The 20,877-nt window shown below is 37.2% G+C and overlaps 1 protein-coding gene across 3 annotated transcripts in view; it reads left to right on the forward strand.

Annotated features, from left to right (window-relative positions):
* Positions 1-20,877, forward strand: part of tub (TUB bipartite transcription factor) — an 87,539-nt gene that overhangs the window by 59,485 nt on the left and 7,177 nt on the right. For 2 of the 3 annotated variants that reach the window (XM_052562183.1, XM_052562184.1), the window contains exons 3-11: positions 3,691-3,853; positions 7,543-7,677; positions 11,639-11,815; positions 12,391-12,512; positions 17,607-17,798; positions 19,367-19,479; positions 19,874-19,988; positions 20,237-20,335; positions 20,694-20,865. In XM_052562183.1, coding sequence (XP_052418143.1) covers positions 3,691-3,853; positions 7,543-7,677; positions 11,639-11,815; positions 12,391-12,512; positions 17,607-17,798; positions 19,367-19,479; positions 19,874-19,988; positions 20,237-20,335; positions 20,694-20,865 — 1,288 coding nt within the window. The remainder of the gene's footprint in view (positions 1-3,690; positions 3,854-7,542; positions 7,678-11,638; positions 11,816-12,390; positions 12,513-17,606; positions 17,799-19,366; positions 19,480-19,873; positions 19,989-20,236; positions 20,336-20,693; positions 20,866-20,877) is intronic. The other variant, XM_052562185.1, reaches the window with a different exon arrangement.

Here is a 20,877-nt window from a genome sequence, read left to right on the forward strand (position 1 = left end):
GCGTGTTGTAAAGGCTGGTTTTAGCTCTAGGACGCTGAAAGTTTTATGAAGAGGCAACACAGTCTGTGCACCCCAAGTGGTTCTTTATGTGGCTCTATTCCATTGTTGTTGAAGCTTAAAAGTTTTCAAGGTTTAAACATCATTTTAGTGCTCGTCGTCATCTTCTGACTTTGATGAACCTCATTCATTGGTGGAGAGGAGAACCAGTGCTTAAAGAATTGAAAGTCTTCATTAGAGCAAATGTTTTAGAGTGACTTGTCAGTCTACTTGGGGTCAGTTAGAGCTCGTCAGAGATTTCTCAAGGGAAAATTATAGAATGGAAATGTTGTGAGTCATGGAGCTGAGGGGTTGAGAAAGATCACGTATTCAGTTGCCCTACTTAGATATGTTAATGTTTTTGTAACATTATGTCTCTTATGTTCTCTGAGGTTTCATTTACTTGAACAGTAATATTGTGAAATATTATTACAATTTAAAGTAACTTTTAATATTAGAATATATATTTTAAAATGCAATTTATTCCTGTGATGGCAAAGCTGCAGACATTTCTATATGATTTGATTCCTTAAAGGGATACTCCTCCCCAATATGAGCATTTTGTCATTAATCACGTAAAAGCTTTGTCTTCAGAAGACAATTTAAGCTATTTCAGATGAAAACCGGGAGGCTTGTGAATAATTGTGAATAATAGACTGGAGTGAACTGTGTTTTTTGCTCTCTGCTGAATGTGATTGTCAGCAGTGCCAAAAGAATGTGCTGTTTCCTTTTTAAATCAGTGCGTAAATACACATAGAATCCTTGTAGTGCTGCTGACACAGAAAAGTGTACGCAACATCCGCAATGGTGATGTGGGGAGAGACAGAAAAGACGAGTAGAATAAAGACATTGGGTCTCATTCATGAAACACGAGCAGAACGAATTTTTGTGTAAATCCTGTGTAAAGTGGTTCTGCCATAAATTTTCATATTCGTTCAAATGTTCATATTTTCCAAATGTTAGTTGGTACGAAAGAAATCTAAACCTGCTCCCAGCCACGCGTAAATAGTGTTTAACATCCGAACGTTTTGCTAATTAATAAGGCTGCATTTTAATTCACCTTAATCGGGTACATATTTACATCATTTTGAAAAAATATATAACAATTACATATGGTTTTTCTTTTTACTTTTATTATGAGAGCTAGTAATAGTGTCTGCTAGGGGTGCTCCGATCACGATCGGCCGATCGTTAATGCTCATCTCATCAGTAAAGCCGTGGTTAATTGCATCAGCGGTTAATTGCATCAGGTGCGTGGTTTCACATAGAGCAGCTGTTACTACACAGAGCCGTTGTTAATAGAGAAGATGCACCAAAAAACGCTGAAAATGAAGTGGATTTGCGCATCTTCTCTATTAACAACGGCTCTGTGTAGTAACAGCTGCTCTATGTGAAATCACGCACCTGATGGAATTAACGGCTCATTAGAAAACCGGCTTTACTGACGAGATGCGCATAACGATCGGCCGATCGTGATCGGAGCACCCCTAGTGTCTGCAAAGGAACACTTTAATCAAATAATAAATTGCTTTCAATAGGGCTGGGCAAACTAGTAGCCCCGTAATTGTTACGTAAATTCTTTCTTATAAAATGGCCAAAATCAGGGAAAACAAGAAACATTTACGATTGCTGATATAGTTCTTTTTCTAGATTTGGCAGATAGAAGGCTGCGTAAAAGGAATATTTTCAGAGACTGCGCAGACTTAATTCCCGAGAATGATGACTTGTTAATTAGACTTTTCAGGCTACCCTGACCACTTCTTGGTGAAATCCTTCAGTTGGTGTCATAATATGATGCCCATATATAGTTGTCAGTCGGATTTAATGGGCGGGATTTATGGAAATTGAGAATGAGCGTGCATGCGCATCCGATTTACGACTGATTGGAATTCATAAACACACACACATTTCACTATCACCTCTGAAATTTACAAATTATTTGTGAATCAGGAGAAGAGTTTTCGGGAAGGTCTCTTTACGTGCAAATCATTCACATATTTACTCGTATATTTATGAATGTTTCATGAATGAGACCTTTTATTTTTGTTATCTTGTTAAGGTTACGTAATGTTACGGTTAAACCACTGATGTAGGGCTGTACGATTAATTGAAATGAAATAGACATCGTGATTCGACAGAAGCTGTGATTTGTCATGCGTATGTTTCAGAGAAGCCCGTTTTTTGATCAGCAGTAAATAGCTATCCGAAGGCCAGAGGGCTGAAAATACAAATATGTCCCGAAGAAGAAACCCAGGAAATGCATATCGCTACAGCTGAATAAACAGAAGATTTAACTGCTTTCATTGATTCAGCGTGACTAATAAACACACGACTATAATATATGGTTTATCTGAGATCTATTATTATTATTATTATTATTATTTCATATTAAAATAAAGTATATTTATAATGCAGTTTACTATACATATTTACTGCTGATTACAGAACCGGCTTTACTAACAAAATGCACATGACAATCGCATTCGATTAATCATGCAGCACTGCGCTGATGGGAGATGGACTATTCTGACGATGCTTTTCATACTTTTCTGGACCTTAACAGTGTATTTTTCTTGGCAGAAACGTGATAAATGACAAAATGTTCATTTTGGGGTGGAGTATCTCTTTAAGTAAATTTTCTTATTATTATCAGTGTTAAAAACCAGTTACATAATATTCAGTGTTGAGTAGAAATTTCCATACCATTTTTAAATCTTTTGTCTCATTTTAATGGTCTTTACTGTCACTTTTGATCAGCTTTAAAGACGTGTGTGGTACACATTTTTATTTCATATGCATGCAACTAATCCTTCTTTTATTTTGTATATAATGGATATTCAAATGAATTACTATAATACAGAATATTGTGATTTACATAAGGAGTGATATTATATCAAATTAATTACTCAAGCATTCAGTATGATTATTAGTAAGATTTATTCAGCTTATTAGTTGTTTAGGTTTTCAGAACATGCTGCAGATGCTTTTCACATCCATGCACAGCATTATGTTTCTGTGGTTAAGTTTTTGATATTGAAATATTTGTGTTACTATATAGAAACATTACAAAGATAAATGCACAATGCAAGGTAAAATGCACAGGTTAAAACATGCAGTGCATCTTGTCCTCATCTCTGTCCTTCATGTTTTTTGCAAATAAACTCTTCAGAAGATTAAAATAAACTGTGGCAGATGCACAGAAATACAGACACAGTTCCATGTACAATGAAGAACATTCAGTAATGAAAACAGTAGCTGTAATACCGCAGTAGCAGTTTTTTTTGTTGGCAGCTTTTTGTTATGCCTTGGGGATAGTTTTTTTTTTGTTGTTGTTGCAAGATGTGATTTAAAATCACATAACTACTAGAGGGATTTCTCTCAGAAATAAATATATTTTGTTCCAACTATTTGTTCCAACATTTTATTTTAGTATTTCTTTCATGTCAGACAAGAAAAAATGGATGACATTTTGTGTAGTCATTGATTGATATTCTCTTGAGTTATGGAACATTATTGTTGTTTAATTGTATATTTCATAGAGAACCATTATAAAAGTACTATAAATCTCAAATCTGCTTTGAAATACTGCACTGTAATGTACACTTACTGCACACTAAAGATCACATGCATGTATCTGTTAATGTGTGTTTGTAGCGAGCTTTACTGGAACAGAAGCAGAAAAAGAAACGTCAGGAGCCCCTGATGGTGCAGTCTAATCTGGATGGGCGCTCTCGAGTGCGGCGGACCCGGCAGTCGGAGGAACAGGCTCCCCTTGTGGAGAGCTACCTCAGCGGCAACAGCAGCATCATCTACCACGGTACAGAATACAGTTCAAAGCCACTCTCTCCTAATATATCAAATAACCATAATGCCACAGAGACTCTAAGGTCACGTTCACTGTCGAGGGCATGAGACGTTATTCCAAGCAGTCATTTTGCTGACATGCCAATATCGACCCAGGCTGCTCAAACAGAGAGGCTCACAAAGACTGGTGATTGAAAATGGAAATGCATGTTTGAAATGATTGTTCGGCAAACAATACTGCCATTCTTCACAGTGCCAGCGGTACTGGCTTGAGTTACTCTATTGATCTCTGTCCCAGACTGCTCAGTGTTAGATAAACCCTTCCTACAATGTCAATGCAGACCTCAATCATCTATATTAAAACATTTGCTAGTGTCAGGGGTCTTTCCTCTGAGCTATGAGAAGCCTTTTTATTTGTGAGCTAACATTTATTTTTAGCTGTTTGTGCTGCATTGTCATGCAATGTTTCTGTTTGGCATTATGGCTAAGCTGGAGACAATGAAATAGAAGTGTGTTATAGATCTACATTATAGTGTTTAATGACTTCTCATGTACCTTGTTAGTTTAGAGCCCCTTTAAAGCCCTTTCCATCTTATTTTAGTATTGTTTATATAATACTATTGCGGAGTTTATTAATACTTTGAATAAGCTTTTAATTCTAATATTTTATATGATCGGTTTTAGTTGATATATTGAAGTATATTTTTGTTTAGCTTGAATTATTTCAGTTTTTGTAATTTTAATACTTGATGGAATACAGCTTAAACCTTGTTATTTCAGTTAGTTGTCAAGGCTTTTATTTCAGCTTTATTTAAATTACTGAAAACCATTTTTTAATAGTTTTAGTCTTAACAGTAACAGCACAGCTTTGCTGTAAGCAGTCGTTGAATGCTTATTATGCCATTGCTTACTGATGCCTTTGGCGAAGTTCTGACTCAGAAATTTAGAGTCAAATTCCTGATCCTACATCTAAAGATAAATTAGTTTGTCCTTAGTTATTTACAAACTGAGGGACATCTTAAATTTTTTCAGTTTTCACAATGCCACAAATACTGTCAATAAAGTTTAACTGGTACTGGAACCAGAACATTCTCATAAATCATCATTCAGTTGATGCTGATGATCTGACACAGGTGCTTTGGGACTGTTATTTTCCTCACAGGCTTGTGTTGTGTTATGAAAGAGAGGAATGTCTGTTGATACTAGCGGTATACAGTATTATGAATAATTTACCCTGTTTCCCTCAGTGTTGTGCTGTCTCATCAACAAGAGAGCACCTTTTGGCTCTCATCCAGCATGAGCTGCAGTGAATTGTAACTGTAGTTGATTATGCCATGCATGTTATTTCCTTCTTTGTACGTTTGTATTTGTCAACCCTAGTGGATTATATGTTTGGCATATATACTGTATCTCAAGGTACATTTGCACAGAATATTTACATAGCTGCACAAAAGTGCATAAATGCACTAGATGTTATTGCATAAAATTATAATTGAATGAGATGAAATTGTGTGTGTTTGTGTGTGTGTGTGTGTGTATATATATATATATATATATTAGGGGTGTAACGATACGCGTATTCGTATTGAACCGTTCGGTACGACGCTTTCGGTTCGGTACGCGGTACGCATTATGTATACCGAACGGTTCGTTGGAGTAATTAATTATATTTGAAAAAAAAAAAAAAAGAGAGAGAGAAAGAAATATAATGATATGCGTTCAACAAGGTAGCCCAATAACCCAAACAACGTAACAGGCAACGCCCCTGACACTCCCGAAGAAGAAAAAAACACCATCTTATATGTTTATGTTAGGCTACTCAGCAGGCGCTCGCTCACTCAGTACGCGCTGAAGGCTCGTTGCAAAATAGCCAATGCGTTTAACAGACTAGAAATGAGAAGATCCCCCAATAACCAACAGGTCTGGTGTTTGGGTGCACTTTGGATTCCCTTTAAGCTATAATGGTGATGGCAAGAGAGTGGTGGATAAAAAAACAACGGTATGTCGCATCTGCAACATGACAGGGTACACCAGCGGGATTACAAAAAAAAAAAAAAAAAAAACAGCGGGAATATCTGGGATATATGCTTCAGTACTATCTGGGAAAAGACGAAAAAAAGGAGAAACATGCACGCAGCAAACTATCCCTGCAGCATTTAGACACTATAGCTTACAGGGAATCCAACCCAAACACCAGACCTGTTGGTTATTTTAGGATCTTATATTTCTGGTCTGTTAAATGCATTAGACATTTTGCAACGAGCCTTCAGCGCGTGCTGAGTGAGCGAGCGCCTTAGGGGCCGTTCACATATCGCTCCTAAAAACGCATGGAAAACGCTAAGCGCGTCTTTCTCCTGAGGCGTCTGTCTTTGCTAAGCAACAATGACGTGCTCTCTCCATGAGACGCGGAAATTTCAGCGAAGGATAAATGGATTTGCAGCTCTAAAAATCGCTTGCAGTAGCTCTGCTACTGAATTTATTTCAAAATTGCAATCCATATACAACTATGATCAGCTGTTCCTTCATCTTGGCTGAGCTCTCAACGTTGTTACGGGAAAGGATGAAGCTGATTGGTTGGTTCTTGTCACATGACCCGCGGTGCGCTTGCGGCATTCTGAAAAGTTGAGATGTTTTTACATTTTGCTGTATCTAAAACGTATCGAACCGAACCGAACCGAACCGTGACATCAGTGTATCGTATCGAACCGAACCGTGAATTTTGTGAACCGTTACACCCCTAACATATATATATATATATAGACTGAAATTATAATTACATTGATTAAAATGTCATAAATTTGTTATATTCAGTTCCAGGAAAGCTAAATAACAGACCCTTTTTGTAATTATCAGGTTTGATCATTTGTATGGATCATTTTAATTTAATGATATAATAATCATTTTGTATTTTTGATCAACTGTCTCACATTTTATGTCTATAATCTTTGAAAAAACTGCCTTCCATAAGTTTTGGCAGTGTTTTAATTGTAAATTCTAATTCGATAATTAGGCCCTATAATTGAAATGACAACATCAATGTTTGCGAATTTTCATTGTAGTATTGCGTCTTAACTCAGAATCGAGACAGACACAGAGCCTAAAGAGAGCATTATAACTCCATTGTTTAACTCTCCATCACTCTCTCTTTTCAAAAAGCAAGTCAGTGTCTCTGTGGTTTCTTTCCATAACTAAACCATTGATCACCTTTCTCTCATTCTGACAGGCTCGTCTCTTTATGTCTTTTAGTGTTAGTGACGTACTGTAGCTATCAACAAGTGTCAAACCGACAGTTATAGGCACTTTCATGAGTGTATAGACAGATGAATCCTCCCAGAACTGTTGTTTAAGAAAGCACAGCAGTCAAGGCCTTGAAGGACAGTTTAAAAAAAGCAGAGAAGAAGCAGAGAAGAAATTGTTTTTTTTTTTTATTTCACAGTTGTTCTGACAGCCACTGAATAAAGGTAATTAAAATTGGATCCAGGGAGCAGTGGGATATTTATTTTTGTGTGTGTGTGTGTGCTTGTAGCCGTCGTCTGTGTGTATGCTAAAAACACAAGCTTTGTTTCTGCTTTGTCTCTTTGCTAACTCTTGTTCTTCTCTTCATTCACTTTAACCCTTTTCTTTATTTTCCTCTTGTTTTTGTTTTTGTATTCTCTTACACTATATTCTCTGCTCCTGTTGGCTCATCCCGCATTTGTTTAGTACAAGAAGCAGAACAGGAAGAAGTTAAAGCCGTAGCAGAGGTTCAGGCCCCTCGCTCGGCTAAAAAAACCAAGCCGCCTACCTCCACTCCTCAGACTGGCAGCGCCAAGAAGGAGAAAAAAGGAAAGCACAAAGGTCAGCTGAGCAACCTGTTAACCATCAGGCCCAGCATGTGCACGAAAATGTGTGTGTGTGAGTGTATCTGTGTGCGTAAAGGACATTTGTGTCATCCAGTGATTCCGTTTGTGTCATGATCAGCATTTCCTGCGCTGTACAGAAGAAAAGATTGAGGATGTTCACATATGTCACTTCAGCATGCAAAAAGATTTGTTCCTGTGTGAATGTACACTACTGTTCAAAAGTTTAGGATCAGTAAGATTGATTTATTTATTTACTTATTTAAATATTAATTTTTTTTATTTATTTACAAATCTGATCAAATGTGACAGTAAAGACTACCATGGTTAACACACACACACACACACACACATATGCACATCAAATATCAAATAAATACTGTTCTTTGGAACTTTGTTTATTAAAAAATCCTGACAAAAAATGTGGTTTTATGGATTCCAAAAAATTGTAAACGGCATTAGTAGTAAGTATTATTTTAAATTGTAAAATTTTTCACTTTTTTTTTTTTTTACTGTATTTTTGATCAAATAAATGCAGCCTTATTGAGCATAAGAGACTTCTTTCAAAACATTTAAATGGTTGTGTATTTTTTTCCATGGTTTTTAAATTGATTTCACAACTGCCTTTTTGCCATGTACATTACCATGCAAGACAACAATATCAGTTAGCATTTTTATTATTTTTTAGCATTGCTTAATGCCTTAAAAACATAGTTTACCCAAAACTAAAAAAGGTTGTCATCATTTACTTACCCTGATGTCATTCCATACCTGTAAGACTTCTGTAAAACACTTTCTCTTTCTTTATGTATGTTATTTTGTGTTCAGCATAAGAAAGAGAGTCCTACAGCTTTAAAACAAAGTAAATTTGCTTTCTAAGTGGATAAAAGTAAATCAATAAAAAGCATATAATTTAAGTCAAACAGCAGCTACTGTAATTTTCCATCTCTCCTGTGGTGTGCTTGCTTAAACTACTACAGCTATATTCAATCTTTCCATGTCTTCATGTTCTCCATACTGTGTTTTTGTATTTAATTTCCACTCATCTAAATCCATCTTCCTGTGAGAGCGTTGAGGATTTTCACCTCTTTCTCTGTCAATGACAGTGTGGCACAGGGCATTAATGAACGTGCCCCTGGAGAGGAACCAAACCGCTGTTCTACTGCCAATCTTTTCTCAAGGAATAGTGAAATCTCCTCTTAATACTGCTTAGGAGCAGCTGCTGTCTGCCTGCCAAGAGCAGCGCTGAGATGACCTACTGCAGCCTTCATCGATACAAGACACAAACATTCATGAAATATAGACGTATGGGCTCCATCCATCAGATGTGTCAATAGTGATGCTTTTAGCTCAACGTCAGCACCATAATGATTCACACAAGGGAAAACATTAATTTCTTGCTTTTCGTTTGCTGAAGGTATGACTTTTAGTGGAGTAGCTGACATGGATATAAACTAGCTTACATTAATAATAAAAAAAGTTTTTTTGGAACACTGAATTATTTTATTATGTTTGTTGGATCAAAGTCAAAAAGTTGCTTTAACTTGTTAATCAGATTACTTTATCTCGGTGTTAAATGTTTGTCGAATTACTGTTTTAAGCTTTTTACACTCTTGAGAGTCAAGTGAAATCTTCAACACTCATTGAAATAATTTCTACTCCAATTTGAGGAATAATTTACAACAATTAATAGGTAAAAACTACTTTAAATCTGTATTGGCTTAATAAAAGCATAACATTCTAGAATACAACATTGTTTCAAGAATCTAACGTCCATGTGCCATTGAAAAAGTCACTCATATTATATTTCAGATGAACTTGCATTAACTAAAGAAAAGAAAAGAAAAAAGTCAATCTCTCACATTTGGATACATTTGAAAAATACATTAGAATGCAAGGTAAAAATTATAAACTCCTTAGAGATTTCAATACATTTTGTAACAATTGTCCTGATATTTAGTGCTTTTTAAAAACATACATTTACTGGAAAAACGTCATCTGTAGCTTAATTTTTCAAGAAAATCATGTTAATTTACCGTTTGTAGTTCAAAACAATCAGACTTTGGAAACCTGAAAACTTTCTTTCCATCCAGTGACAGTCCATGTAACCAAAACTTATCCAAAAAATCCAAAAAAGGCATAAAGGCATCATAGGAATCCATGTAAAATATGTTTATGTGTGTATAAAAGCATCATATAAAGTGATAATATCTCTTAATATACAACACAAACAAACAAAACAACTCGATTCATATGTAATACTTTCATCTTCACAACATTCTAGGTCATTCTAAGTTTTGGTTACCTGAACTTTCAATGGATGGACAGAAATATATCAGGTTTCCTTATAAAAAAAAAATAAAAAAAATCTCCATTTGTGTTTAAGAAATGAACCAAAGTCTTATGGATTTGGAACAAAATTCATTTGTGGGTGAACCTTACTCTTGAAGTCTCTGTCAATCTGTAGAAACAAACAAATAAAGAAAAAAAGAGTTTATTTTTCTGCCAAGAAAGGCTGTCTTTTCTTGTCCTTGCAGAACTTAACACCTTCTCCAAAGTGTCTGTTTTTCCTGCTGTGAAAGATTTTGAGAAAGATAAATAATTAAAATAAGATGTACAGTAGTATACACATGAAACATATAATTTAAATTAAACTTTTACTATCAGTTAACTAAACAGTTAACTTTAGCTCAAAACAGTACAGAAAGGTAAATTATTTACATTGGATCAAGTATAAAATATTCTAATAAAAAAACATATGCACTTTGTTCAGTGTAGTTTTGACTTTATCAAGCTAAGTTTGACGGCCGCTTTCTTTTGTTTTACAAATGTGATTTTACAACCAAAACATTTGGCTGGAAACAAGTATGGATATGCCTAAAAAAAATTTTTTGCTGCATGTCTGAAAGCTGCTATTTCTTCACTTTATTACGGTGCTGCTAGTCGTCTTCTGAGCCTGCGACTACTGAACAATCATTATCTCCCCTATACTCGTGTAGTGGCCCACGAAACAGGTTAGAGTGCTGTATACATGACATAATCAATAAAAACTGTTCTATGACTCACAAATGAGAATTTCAAATCAGACATGTTATATCTGGACCCAAAGCTTTGAAAGGATAAGCTGATGCAAACATCTTGCTCATTTTATGGAGACTATTCTTGATCGATCAATATTATGTCTCTGGCTTTTTCTCTGATGATTACTTACCTTGTTAAGGAGCCCCAGCACAGGTCACTTTAATTTCAGGGACAATCATAGTTTAAATGTAATGCTGATTTTTGTGCAATCACGAGCACTAATGCCTCTCGACCATCTAGTCAGAGCTAATTCTCTGACATTGTTCAGCAGATGAATCCCTGGAGGGGGACAAAGGGTCTCGATAGCTATAATGACTTGATTTGGTCTGGTTGGATGCATGGATGCAGGGTAGCTACAGTATAATCTGGACAGTTGCATGTAGCTGTGTTTGTCTGGAACAACGTGTTCTTTCGCTGATAGTGACTAATTGGATGAAATACAAAACCCAGGCTGACATAAAGAGGATCTGTAAATAGACAACAACAAATTCTTGAAACCCCAAGGGCGCTTAAAAGCAACAGCACATGCAAAGTTCATTGAGAAGATTATATATTGCATACAGTAAAGTGACTTGCTGCCACAGGAATACATTACATTGTAGAATATTTTCACAAAGTTTAAAACAAATAAATGCAGCCTTGGTGAGCATAAGAAACTTTAGAAAACATTAAAAATAAATCTACATAATTTATATTCGGTAGTGTTTATGTCACAAAAAGGACCATCAAGTCTTTTATACTGCAGAGGGATTCATTCATTCATTGAATGTCTGTCTCCATATTTCCATGAAACGTCATTATTCTGTGATACCAACGTGGATGCAGGCTGGTTGACATAGTGGAGTTAACAGTGTTACTGTGTTGTGGTGGTACCACAGGAATTGATGGGCCTGCTGCCTTCCAGGATGAGGGTCAAGAGCTGGGCAACCAGATTCAGATCCTGACAGTGGGCCACTCACCTGCCCAGGAGAGCGAGGCAGAGGGCCAGGGTGAGGCAGTGGGCAGCACACAATCACAGGGCAAACAGGACCTACGGGTCACCATGCTGAAGAAAGGTACACCAGCAAACGAGAGTGGAGAGAGAGACAGATGGAAAGACCCCTACGATCTTGCTGATTAAGCCATTCAGATTTGCAGATTGTTCTTCAGTATTACTGATCGCCTAACATGCAAAACAACATCATGTACAGTATCATCATCTGGTGACTAACACTTTGAAATCTACCTACATGCTATAGCATTCAGATTCAGTGTCTGCCTCTCTCTCCTCCTTCTGTGACATATTTGGATTGGATCATGTCTTTACTGTCTGCATGACTTATTTGAGCTGGTTTGAGACAATCTGGACTGTGGATAATCATTTTGTCTTGTGCATCCCTTTTTCTTCTTATTTGTTGAACAGATTAAAAGATTGAAGTTTTTTTTTCTTTTTTTTATCCAAATGTACTTAGTTTGTTGCTTACGCTAAATTTCCTGCCGTATGCTCTTTTGGCATCAGAGTGCAGTTATTTGCAGTGTTATCTGCACTACATAATGCCTCTATATTTCCTTTATGCCTGCTGCTGTTCTCCTCATGTTCTGCTATTGACACACTATTTGATAAGAACCTTAATATTTTTCTTGTTCAAAGGAATCTCCAGTAGCATGAACTTTGATGAAGACGATGATGAAGATGATATGGTCAGCTCTAGTTCATCTCAGCTCAACAGCAACACAAGGCCTGGATCTGCCACCAGCAAAAAGTCCAGCAAGGTTGACTACTTTTTCTAATTAAGTTGATATTTCACTTTTACACAGTGTGGGTTATAGGTGCAGACAGGATGGATGGAAACAGATCATGGTTACCATTGTTACTTATTCGTTGCTATGGGGAGATTGAAGAGAAATACTGTATTTAATATACCATTCAAAAGTTTGGTGTCAGATTTTTTTTTTCAAGAAGTTATTTAGCAAGGATGCATTAAATTGATGACAGAAAAGACTTTTACAGTGTTGCAAATTATTTCAATGTTGATAATAAGAAATGTTTCTTAAACACCAAACCAGCATATTAGATTTACAAAAGTATAATGTGACACAGAAAACTAGAGTAATTGCTGCTGAAAATTCATCTTTACCATCACAGAGAGGTTGCATTTAAAATGGTCCAAGTTTTATTCAATTGTAATAATATTTCAGAGTTTTATTTTTTTCATATTTTTGAATAAATCAATAAATGTGGCTTTGATGAGCCACATATTAAATATTAGTGTATTTTGTAATTGTTGGGGGAAATTAGTGTTTTGTATTTTGTACAAAATATGTATCAAATAAAAATATATAGTAAAATATCTAATATATATAAATAAAAAGTTTAAATATAGCTGAAGATAAGAAAGTAAAATTCAGAGAAACATTTAATTTTCCCTACAACATTAGACTTTTACAGCATTAAATCCTTTAAGATCCATTCAATTGAAGTAAAATTAAATTGCAATTCACATATACAGGACATGATTCCATGTCTGTACATATATATATATATATATATATATATATATATATACACATTTTAAAATTATTATTTTAATGGGGTTGCAATGTAAGCATCATAACATATGTAAGGCAGTTATAATGGTACAATATTCAAGTTGTGATAGGCAGTCTAACAGAGGGTGTAAAAGGGTCACTGTCAGTGTTGTGCAAATTACTTCCAAACTGTAATTTGTTATAGATTACTTGGTACTGTTATTTACAAGTAATTCATTACCTTACAATATTAGTGTCTCAGAATTGTTAATGTGTTGCATGGCTCCAATATTACTTTTGAGTTACTTTCACTAAAATATCTTCAGAAGTAGAACTTAACATTTCCTTTCAGTCATTCACTCTCAATGTCATATAGACTGACGAATTGGGATTGGGAATTGGGAATTGGAAAGTATGTGCTTCCCCAGTGATTCTTCTCGCACAGATGCTGTGCAAGGACAGGGAGGACAAGGAGCTGGTCTTTCTTGTGGCACTGTATTGGCCCACTCGGACCTGGTTCCCCGAACTAGTGCTCCTTGCGACAGCCCCTCCCTGGCGGATTCCTCTGAGGAAGGATCTACTGACTCAGAGATGGGGCATCCTGACCTCTTGAAACTTCATGTCTGGTCCCTGGACAGGATGCAAAGGTTATTGGTGACCTACCCAAAGAGGAAGTGAACACCAACACTTTGGCAAGACCACCATCTACAAGACACACTTAAGAGCTTTTGCACTCAGTCGTGCTAAAGTTTCTTTCATTAAATATTCTGCTCCTACTTGCACTGGCCTCAATCAAGAGGGTAGGCGATCGACATTTCATGCCTAGAGTTTGGGCCGGCTGACTCCCACATGATCCTGAGGCCCTGGCCTGGCTATGCGCCCATGGTTCCCACTGCTCCCTTCAGGAATCAGGTAGTAAGCCTGCAAGTGCTGCTCCCCGGAATAAGTAGACCCAGCCCTAACTTTGCTCCATCCTATCCAGGCATTGAGATGGTACGTTGGCCAGACAAAGAGCTTTAGGACTTCAGTTCCAGCTCTTTGTCTGTTTCGGAGGCTGGCAGAAGGGGAAGGCCATCTTTAAGCAAAGGATGGCCCACTGGATTGTGGATGCCATCACCCTGGCTTATCATGCACAGGGTGTGCCCTGTCCATTAAGGTTGTGAGCTCACTCTACTAGGAGTGTTGCATTGTCCTGGGCGCTGGCTCGTGGCACTTCGCTGACAGATATTTGTAGAGCTGCAGGCTTGGCGACCCCCAACACGTTCGTTAGCTTCTGTAGCCTTTGTGTGGAGCTGCTATCTTCCTGTGTTCTCACCTCAAGTGGTTAGTGTAGTCTTGATAAAATTACTCCAGAGTGTCTGTACCCCTCGACAGCCAGACGTGGCAGAACGTCCGACATCAGGCCTTCACTGATTGAATCCTTGAGAACCAGTAGAAGGCCGGGTTCCATATGTGAGACCTAAGTGGATCCCATATGTGTAAAGTCCACGGTATAGTCTCAAAGCCCGTGTTTCCCCATCAAACTTCTGCCATTTCCAAGAGGTTTACAATAACTTCCAATTTTCCATATGCACCTAAACGGATGTTCATATGCGTATTTGCTCCCAAGACCTCATTCAGGAAGGATGGGGCTTCCACAGCATCCCTGTTTCAAGTATAACGAGTACGTTTTTCCAGTGTTATCCAGTCTCACTGGGTGGTTAGTGATACGACAATGGTGAGTGGTCTTCTTGTTGTGAGCACCAGCCTAGACCAAAAAGGGGCGCAGGCTGCTCGCACAGGGCACTGGAAGGGGCCATCATCCATGCTGCTGTGGTAGAGGATCCCAGTTCGTCAGTCACAATGTGACGTCAAGAGTGACCGACTGAAAGGTAACATAGCTGGGTCACCAGCTCGGCCCCTCAGCTAAAACCTGGTATGCATTGCACCTGCTGCCATTTAATGCACACGCTGTGATCAGCTGCAGCTGTATGCAATAATTGCATGCCAAAGTGCATTGATTTAATTTAGTTTACACTCAATGTAGATTGGTCTCTTGAAGAGAGATCCCAATTCGTCGGTCTCCATTCCCTCCTTCAGGGAACGAGGGTTACATGCGTAACAAAAGATGTTCTAAAATTACAAAATGTACTGCAGAGCATATGGTGTAGCACAATGACTCTGGCTTATCCAGACTACTAACAGTATAGATTATACTTGGCAAAGTGAAGTCTCAAGACAATGCAAGAAAGGATGACAACCAGAATCACAAACAATCCAAATCTGTTAAAAATATGGTAGAGGTAAAGTGATTATATGGCAATATCTGTGAATAGCTTGGGTCTATTCATATTAGACACAGCAAGACTATATGTAAACTCTAATGCCATGACAAGATGCGCAGATGTCCATCTCATGCATGTACAGTCTTCTGCCTACAGTCTTCCGCTTTTTCACTGGCCAGTGAAAGCAAGGGCTTAATGCGAGCCGGGCAACGCTAATAGCCTTGGACCTTGAGCACAGAGGCCGAAATCAAGCAGCTTTTTCACTGTTGGGCCGGTAGCCTCTTGACACTCCTGTAAAACACGCCCTAAACACCCCTTCACTGGACTACATTACACAATACAAAGTTCTACCAGTAAGAGGGAGATGAATGAAATAAATCTCTAAATATTTATTTCTTATATCAGAAGCTTTCGTTTAATCTTTATGTACAAACTTGGACACCACACGCTGCTATTGATTGACCACAAAAAGGAAATAGAACTTGCCGTATTTTTGATTCGTTAATGTCTCGCGGCCTAGCTGTTTTCTTCTTCTTTCTTTTGTTTTTCTTTGAACGATTAAATTTTGGACTAAAAGTGTGTTTTAACACAAGTGTTACTGAACACGTGCTGAAAATATTACTGAAAATGTATTAGTAATGCCTTACTGTACTGCATTACAGCACAAAAGTAATCAGTTACTCCCTATACTGGTCACTGTTCCATACCTCAGAGGGTCCTTGGCCTGCAAATGCTAAAAGATCATTGGATTAGATGCATTTCTGCACCAATAAGATTCTGACTTACCAACCAAACCTACAGAAAATGATTAATTGTTGACTGTATCTTTAGTTGATTCCCAAGCTAGCAGTTTTGCTGGTAAAGGTCACTTCTTGTCCATTCCTGTCTATGCTAAGATGTTAAAATTGAAGGTTAACTGCTATTTTGAGTGGTCTTTGTGTGTTAGCTCCAAATGTGATCTCCTCAGTGTCCAGTTGTGTTACTGTACCTGTACAGTGCTGACAAAACCAGTCTGTGTATTGTCATGCTAGGATTTATACTCTTGTGTCTATCTCGGCACAAAGCCTGCAGTGCTGGAAATGGAAGGTCATAGTCCTGTTGTTTCCTATGGCAACAGTGAAATGATTACTTTCTTAAAATAACTTGATGGAAACCGTGCCTGTTTGAAACCCCTGATCTTACCACCATCTCACTGGTGATCACAATGTACTGTGATTTGTAGAGAATAAAAATGCATTAGTAGAATAATTCAATAGGCAGAATACCCGTAGTATGACTGTAATATTGAATCTACATTTATGTTGAAATACTTTTTTTCTTAATAATGTTTATGCTTTTATAAATTGAGGTACTACATGGACATTTTAAAGATTTATTTATTTGTCACACTGCAGAAAAAAAAATGCAAAGAGAAATGCATTAAACTAAAATCTACCACTTATATCTTTATCTCATAATCTTCACTTTTGCATGAAAAAAAAAACCTTGTACATGTTATCTGTTAGTTCTCCAAGTTATTCCAGTAAACTATAGTCATGGAGTCTAAATCTAGCTGTATATTTATTTGGCTGTGTAGTGGCTCATCGATGTATCTTGAGTCTGACCCTATTAACGTCACTGGGCTGCTTTGTTGCTCTTTACCATTTCAGTTTTAATCGCAGCTGCTTACATTTGAGACCACAGTGACATTGGATTCATTTATTCTGGGTCCAAACAGTAGTGCTCAAATACTTCTATTATACATTTTCTATCACTGAATAAAAGCAAGGACATTTGACCGTCTGCACAGTGGAGTTACCCTCACTTGACATTGTACCTGGATTTGACTTTTTAGGGCTAAAAAATAAATAAATTAATGAACAAAAAGGTTCTGTATTTATATATTTTACATTTTTACCTCATTTTACAGTTACTTTGTTTTACAAAATGTATATTTTTTTTCCAGGTTTAAATAAAAATACATATACATGAATATGATTGTGTATCTTCAATAATGTACAAATGTACATTTCTTCCTCCGTGTGAATTTATAATTGACTGGGATCCATCTCTATCTGCCTAATCAATGTGACAGGAGGCGACCTCAGCTTCCACCCCATTGGCCAATGAGCCATCCATCGATGTGGATGACCTGGAGGAGTTCATTCTCAGACCCGCACCACAAGGGGTGACTGTGAAATGCCGGATCACACGGGATAAGAAGGGCATGGACAGGGGCATGTACCCCACTTACTACCTCCATCTGGAGAGAGAGGATGGCAAGAAGGTCAGGAACAACGAAACAATGATTATTTCCAGTTTTTCTAAAGAGTTTTGGTTTATTTGGAAGTCATGATTGTTGTGTCCTAGCAATCAAGCCCAATCAGTGACACTCCATTCCTCTTAATTTGCCAAAAGGCTTGAAATGATTGATTCTGATGAAATGGGCCACATTTAGCCCGAAGGGAGATTTAGCTAAATGACAGTTAATTATAATATTGCTGCTTTTCCTAAAAATATCAGGACTTATTCTTAAATCATATTTTAAAAACAATGTCTTATAGCCATCTTATTTACCAAATAGAATAGGAAATATAGCATATAGCCAACTTCCAAGTTATATTTTCCCATGAACAATAATTCCCATAAACAACTATTAAACACACACACACACTGAAAAAAAAAAAATGGTTTTAAGTCAGTTATTTTTATCTTTTGCTGTAGTGTGTCAGGAGAAAATTTTAGTTTACATAATTAATAATGCAGTGAGATTTTAATCTGACAACAGCCAGTTGTCAGCATGTCTGGAGTGACATGAAGAAGCATAGCATGTATAAACTGAGACGGACAAAATCCAGATGAACTATGGCAACATCTCCAAGATGCTTCAAGAAACCTACCATATTTTTCGGACTATAAGTCGCACCTGAGTATAAGTCGCATCAGTCCAAAAATACGTCATGATGAGGGAAAAAACATATATAAGTCGCACTGGACTATAAGTCGCATTTATTTAGAACCACGATAAAACATTACCGTCTCCGAGAGGGCGCTCTGTGTTTTCAGTGTAGACTACAGGAGCACTGAGCAGCTGGAGATGGTATTGTTTTCTATTGGTTCATTTCTCTCGGTTCATGTCAAATTAATTTTGATAAATAAGTCGCACCTGACTGTAAGTCGCAGGACCAGCCAAACTATGAAAAAAAGTGTGACTTACAGTCCAGAAAATACGGTACCTGCAAAGCTACCTGGGAAACTATGCCCCTACAGGGCAAAAGCTGCTTTAAACACAAACAATAGTCACACCAAAATTTTATTTCATTTAGTTACTGGAGGTTAATTGAAAAAAGAAAACACATTATTTTTGACAGCATCCTAATTTTTCAGCATTTTTACACAGGTACCTAAAACGTTTAACAGTACTTTAGCTTTGCAGGTAGGTTTCTTGAAGCATCTTGGAGACATTGCCACAGTTCTTCTGGCTTGAGTCTGTCTCAGTTTGTTCTGTTTCTTCATGTCATTCCAGACACACTGATGATGATGAGATCAAATCTCTGTGTGCAGCACTGGCTGTTGTCAGACAAAAATTTCACCGGATTCTTACAATTAATGGCAAAATGAATGTTTGGAAATGTCAACTGATGTTTCCTACTGACACTACAGCAAAATATAGAAATAGCTGACTACAAACCATTTTTTTAGCTGGTGAAAATACTAGTGTTCTAATAATAGTTGTTTATGGAAACATGGAAACACTGTCTCTGATTGTTTGTTTATGTCACAATCTCTGTTAGATGTTTTTGATGCGTTTTTTCGCAGCTGTTCAGCACCCAATTAAATTCTGTTATACATTAGGTTTTCCTTTTAGCCGGGAGGAAGAGAAAGAAGAGCAAAACATCCAATTACCTCATCTCCATCGACCCTACTGACCTATCACGGGGCGGCGAGAGCTTTATTGGCAAACTGAGGTATACTTAAAAATGATTCATTGTGTCCTGTGTTTCATAAGGAAGTGTAATGTAAATCAGTGCTGTTCTTACAGACAACAGGCATGTGTCTCTTTCTAAACATTCTAGAGGGATCTTTAATGGGTTTGTGTGCATGTGTGCACTGCTGAACCCATTTAAAACTGTAATTGGGTTCATTGCCTGTGTAATGGAGTGTCTTCATTCATTATGAGGAGAGAGCAACTGTGTGCAGGCTGATGTCTGAATCTCATTACAGCATATTTAAAGACTATTTTTTTATATTATATGTGTTACATTTTTATTTTTACTACTCATTCATTTTTCTTCTTTTGATTTTGGTGTGAAATAGCTATGGCTTGCACATATTCCATTTTATCCAATGTCATCCTCACAGATCGAACCTTATGGGTACCAAGTTTACGGTATATGACAGCGGTGTGAACCCAGTCAAGACCACCTCCAGCCTAGAAGCAGGGAATCTACGACAGGAGCTTGCCGCAATCTGCTACGTGAGTTCGTAGGCATGATCTCAGTCAATGGCCAGCAGAGCCAGCACCCAGCCCTAAGGGCACTACCTCTTAAAACCACTAGCACCGTGAGCCAAGCCTGACCTCTGCTGGTGGTTTTTATACATAGCAATACCACTGATGAAGGAAAAACAGGAAATGAAATGCTTGTGTAGATGAATGGTTTCTAAGAATTCCTCTTCAGTAAGTTGATGTGTGAGTAATTCAGATTTTTGTGTTCTGTTGTGCAGGAAACTAATGTTTTAGGGTTCAAGGGGCCGCGAAAGATGAGTGTCATTATTCCTGGAATGAACATGGACCATGAAAGAGTCTCAATAAGGCCTCGAAATGTGAGTGCAAGACTGTTTAGGATAGCATAAATCCAGCATGCAGGCCTGTTTGTGCATACATAGGTTGTAATTAGCTAGAATATCAAAATTGTAATTGTAGTTCTCAAAATAATATAGAAGAAGCTGTTCAAATGTGCATATGATATCATATAGATGTTTTTAAACTACTTTTTATATAAATCTTTTCAGTTTGTTAATTTACGTGTAATTTGTGATACATGAGCAGTAAAATACTAGGTAATGTATGTCTTATGTAAAGCATTAATATGAGGCAACGAATATCCCTTGTCCTATATTTTATATACAAATGTTGCTCTAATGGAAAGCTAATCCCCCACATCTGTCTGTTGTTGTGCAGGACCATGAGTCTCTACTGGCTCGATGGCAGAACAAAAGCACTGAGAGTGTGATAGAGCTTCACAACAAGACACCTGTGTGGAACGATGATACGCAATCATATGTGCTTAACTTCCATGGCAGGGTCACCCAAGCATCTGTCAAAAATTTTCAAATCATTCATGACAATGACCGTGAGTAGTATT

This window comes from Carassius gibelio, chromosome B7, assembly GCF_023724105.1.
Source record: "Carassius gibelio isolate Cgi1373 ecotype wild population from Czech Republic chromosome B7, carGib1.2-hapl.c, whole genome shotgun sequence".
In the NCBI taxonomy this organism is placed as follows: Eukaryota; Metazoa; Chordata; class Actinopteri; order Cypriniformes; family Cyprinidae; genus Carassius; species Carassius gibelio.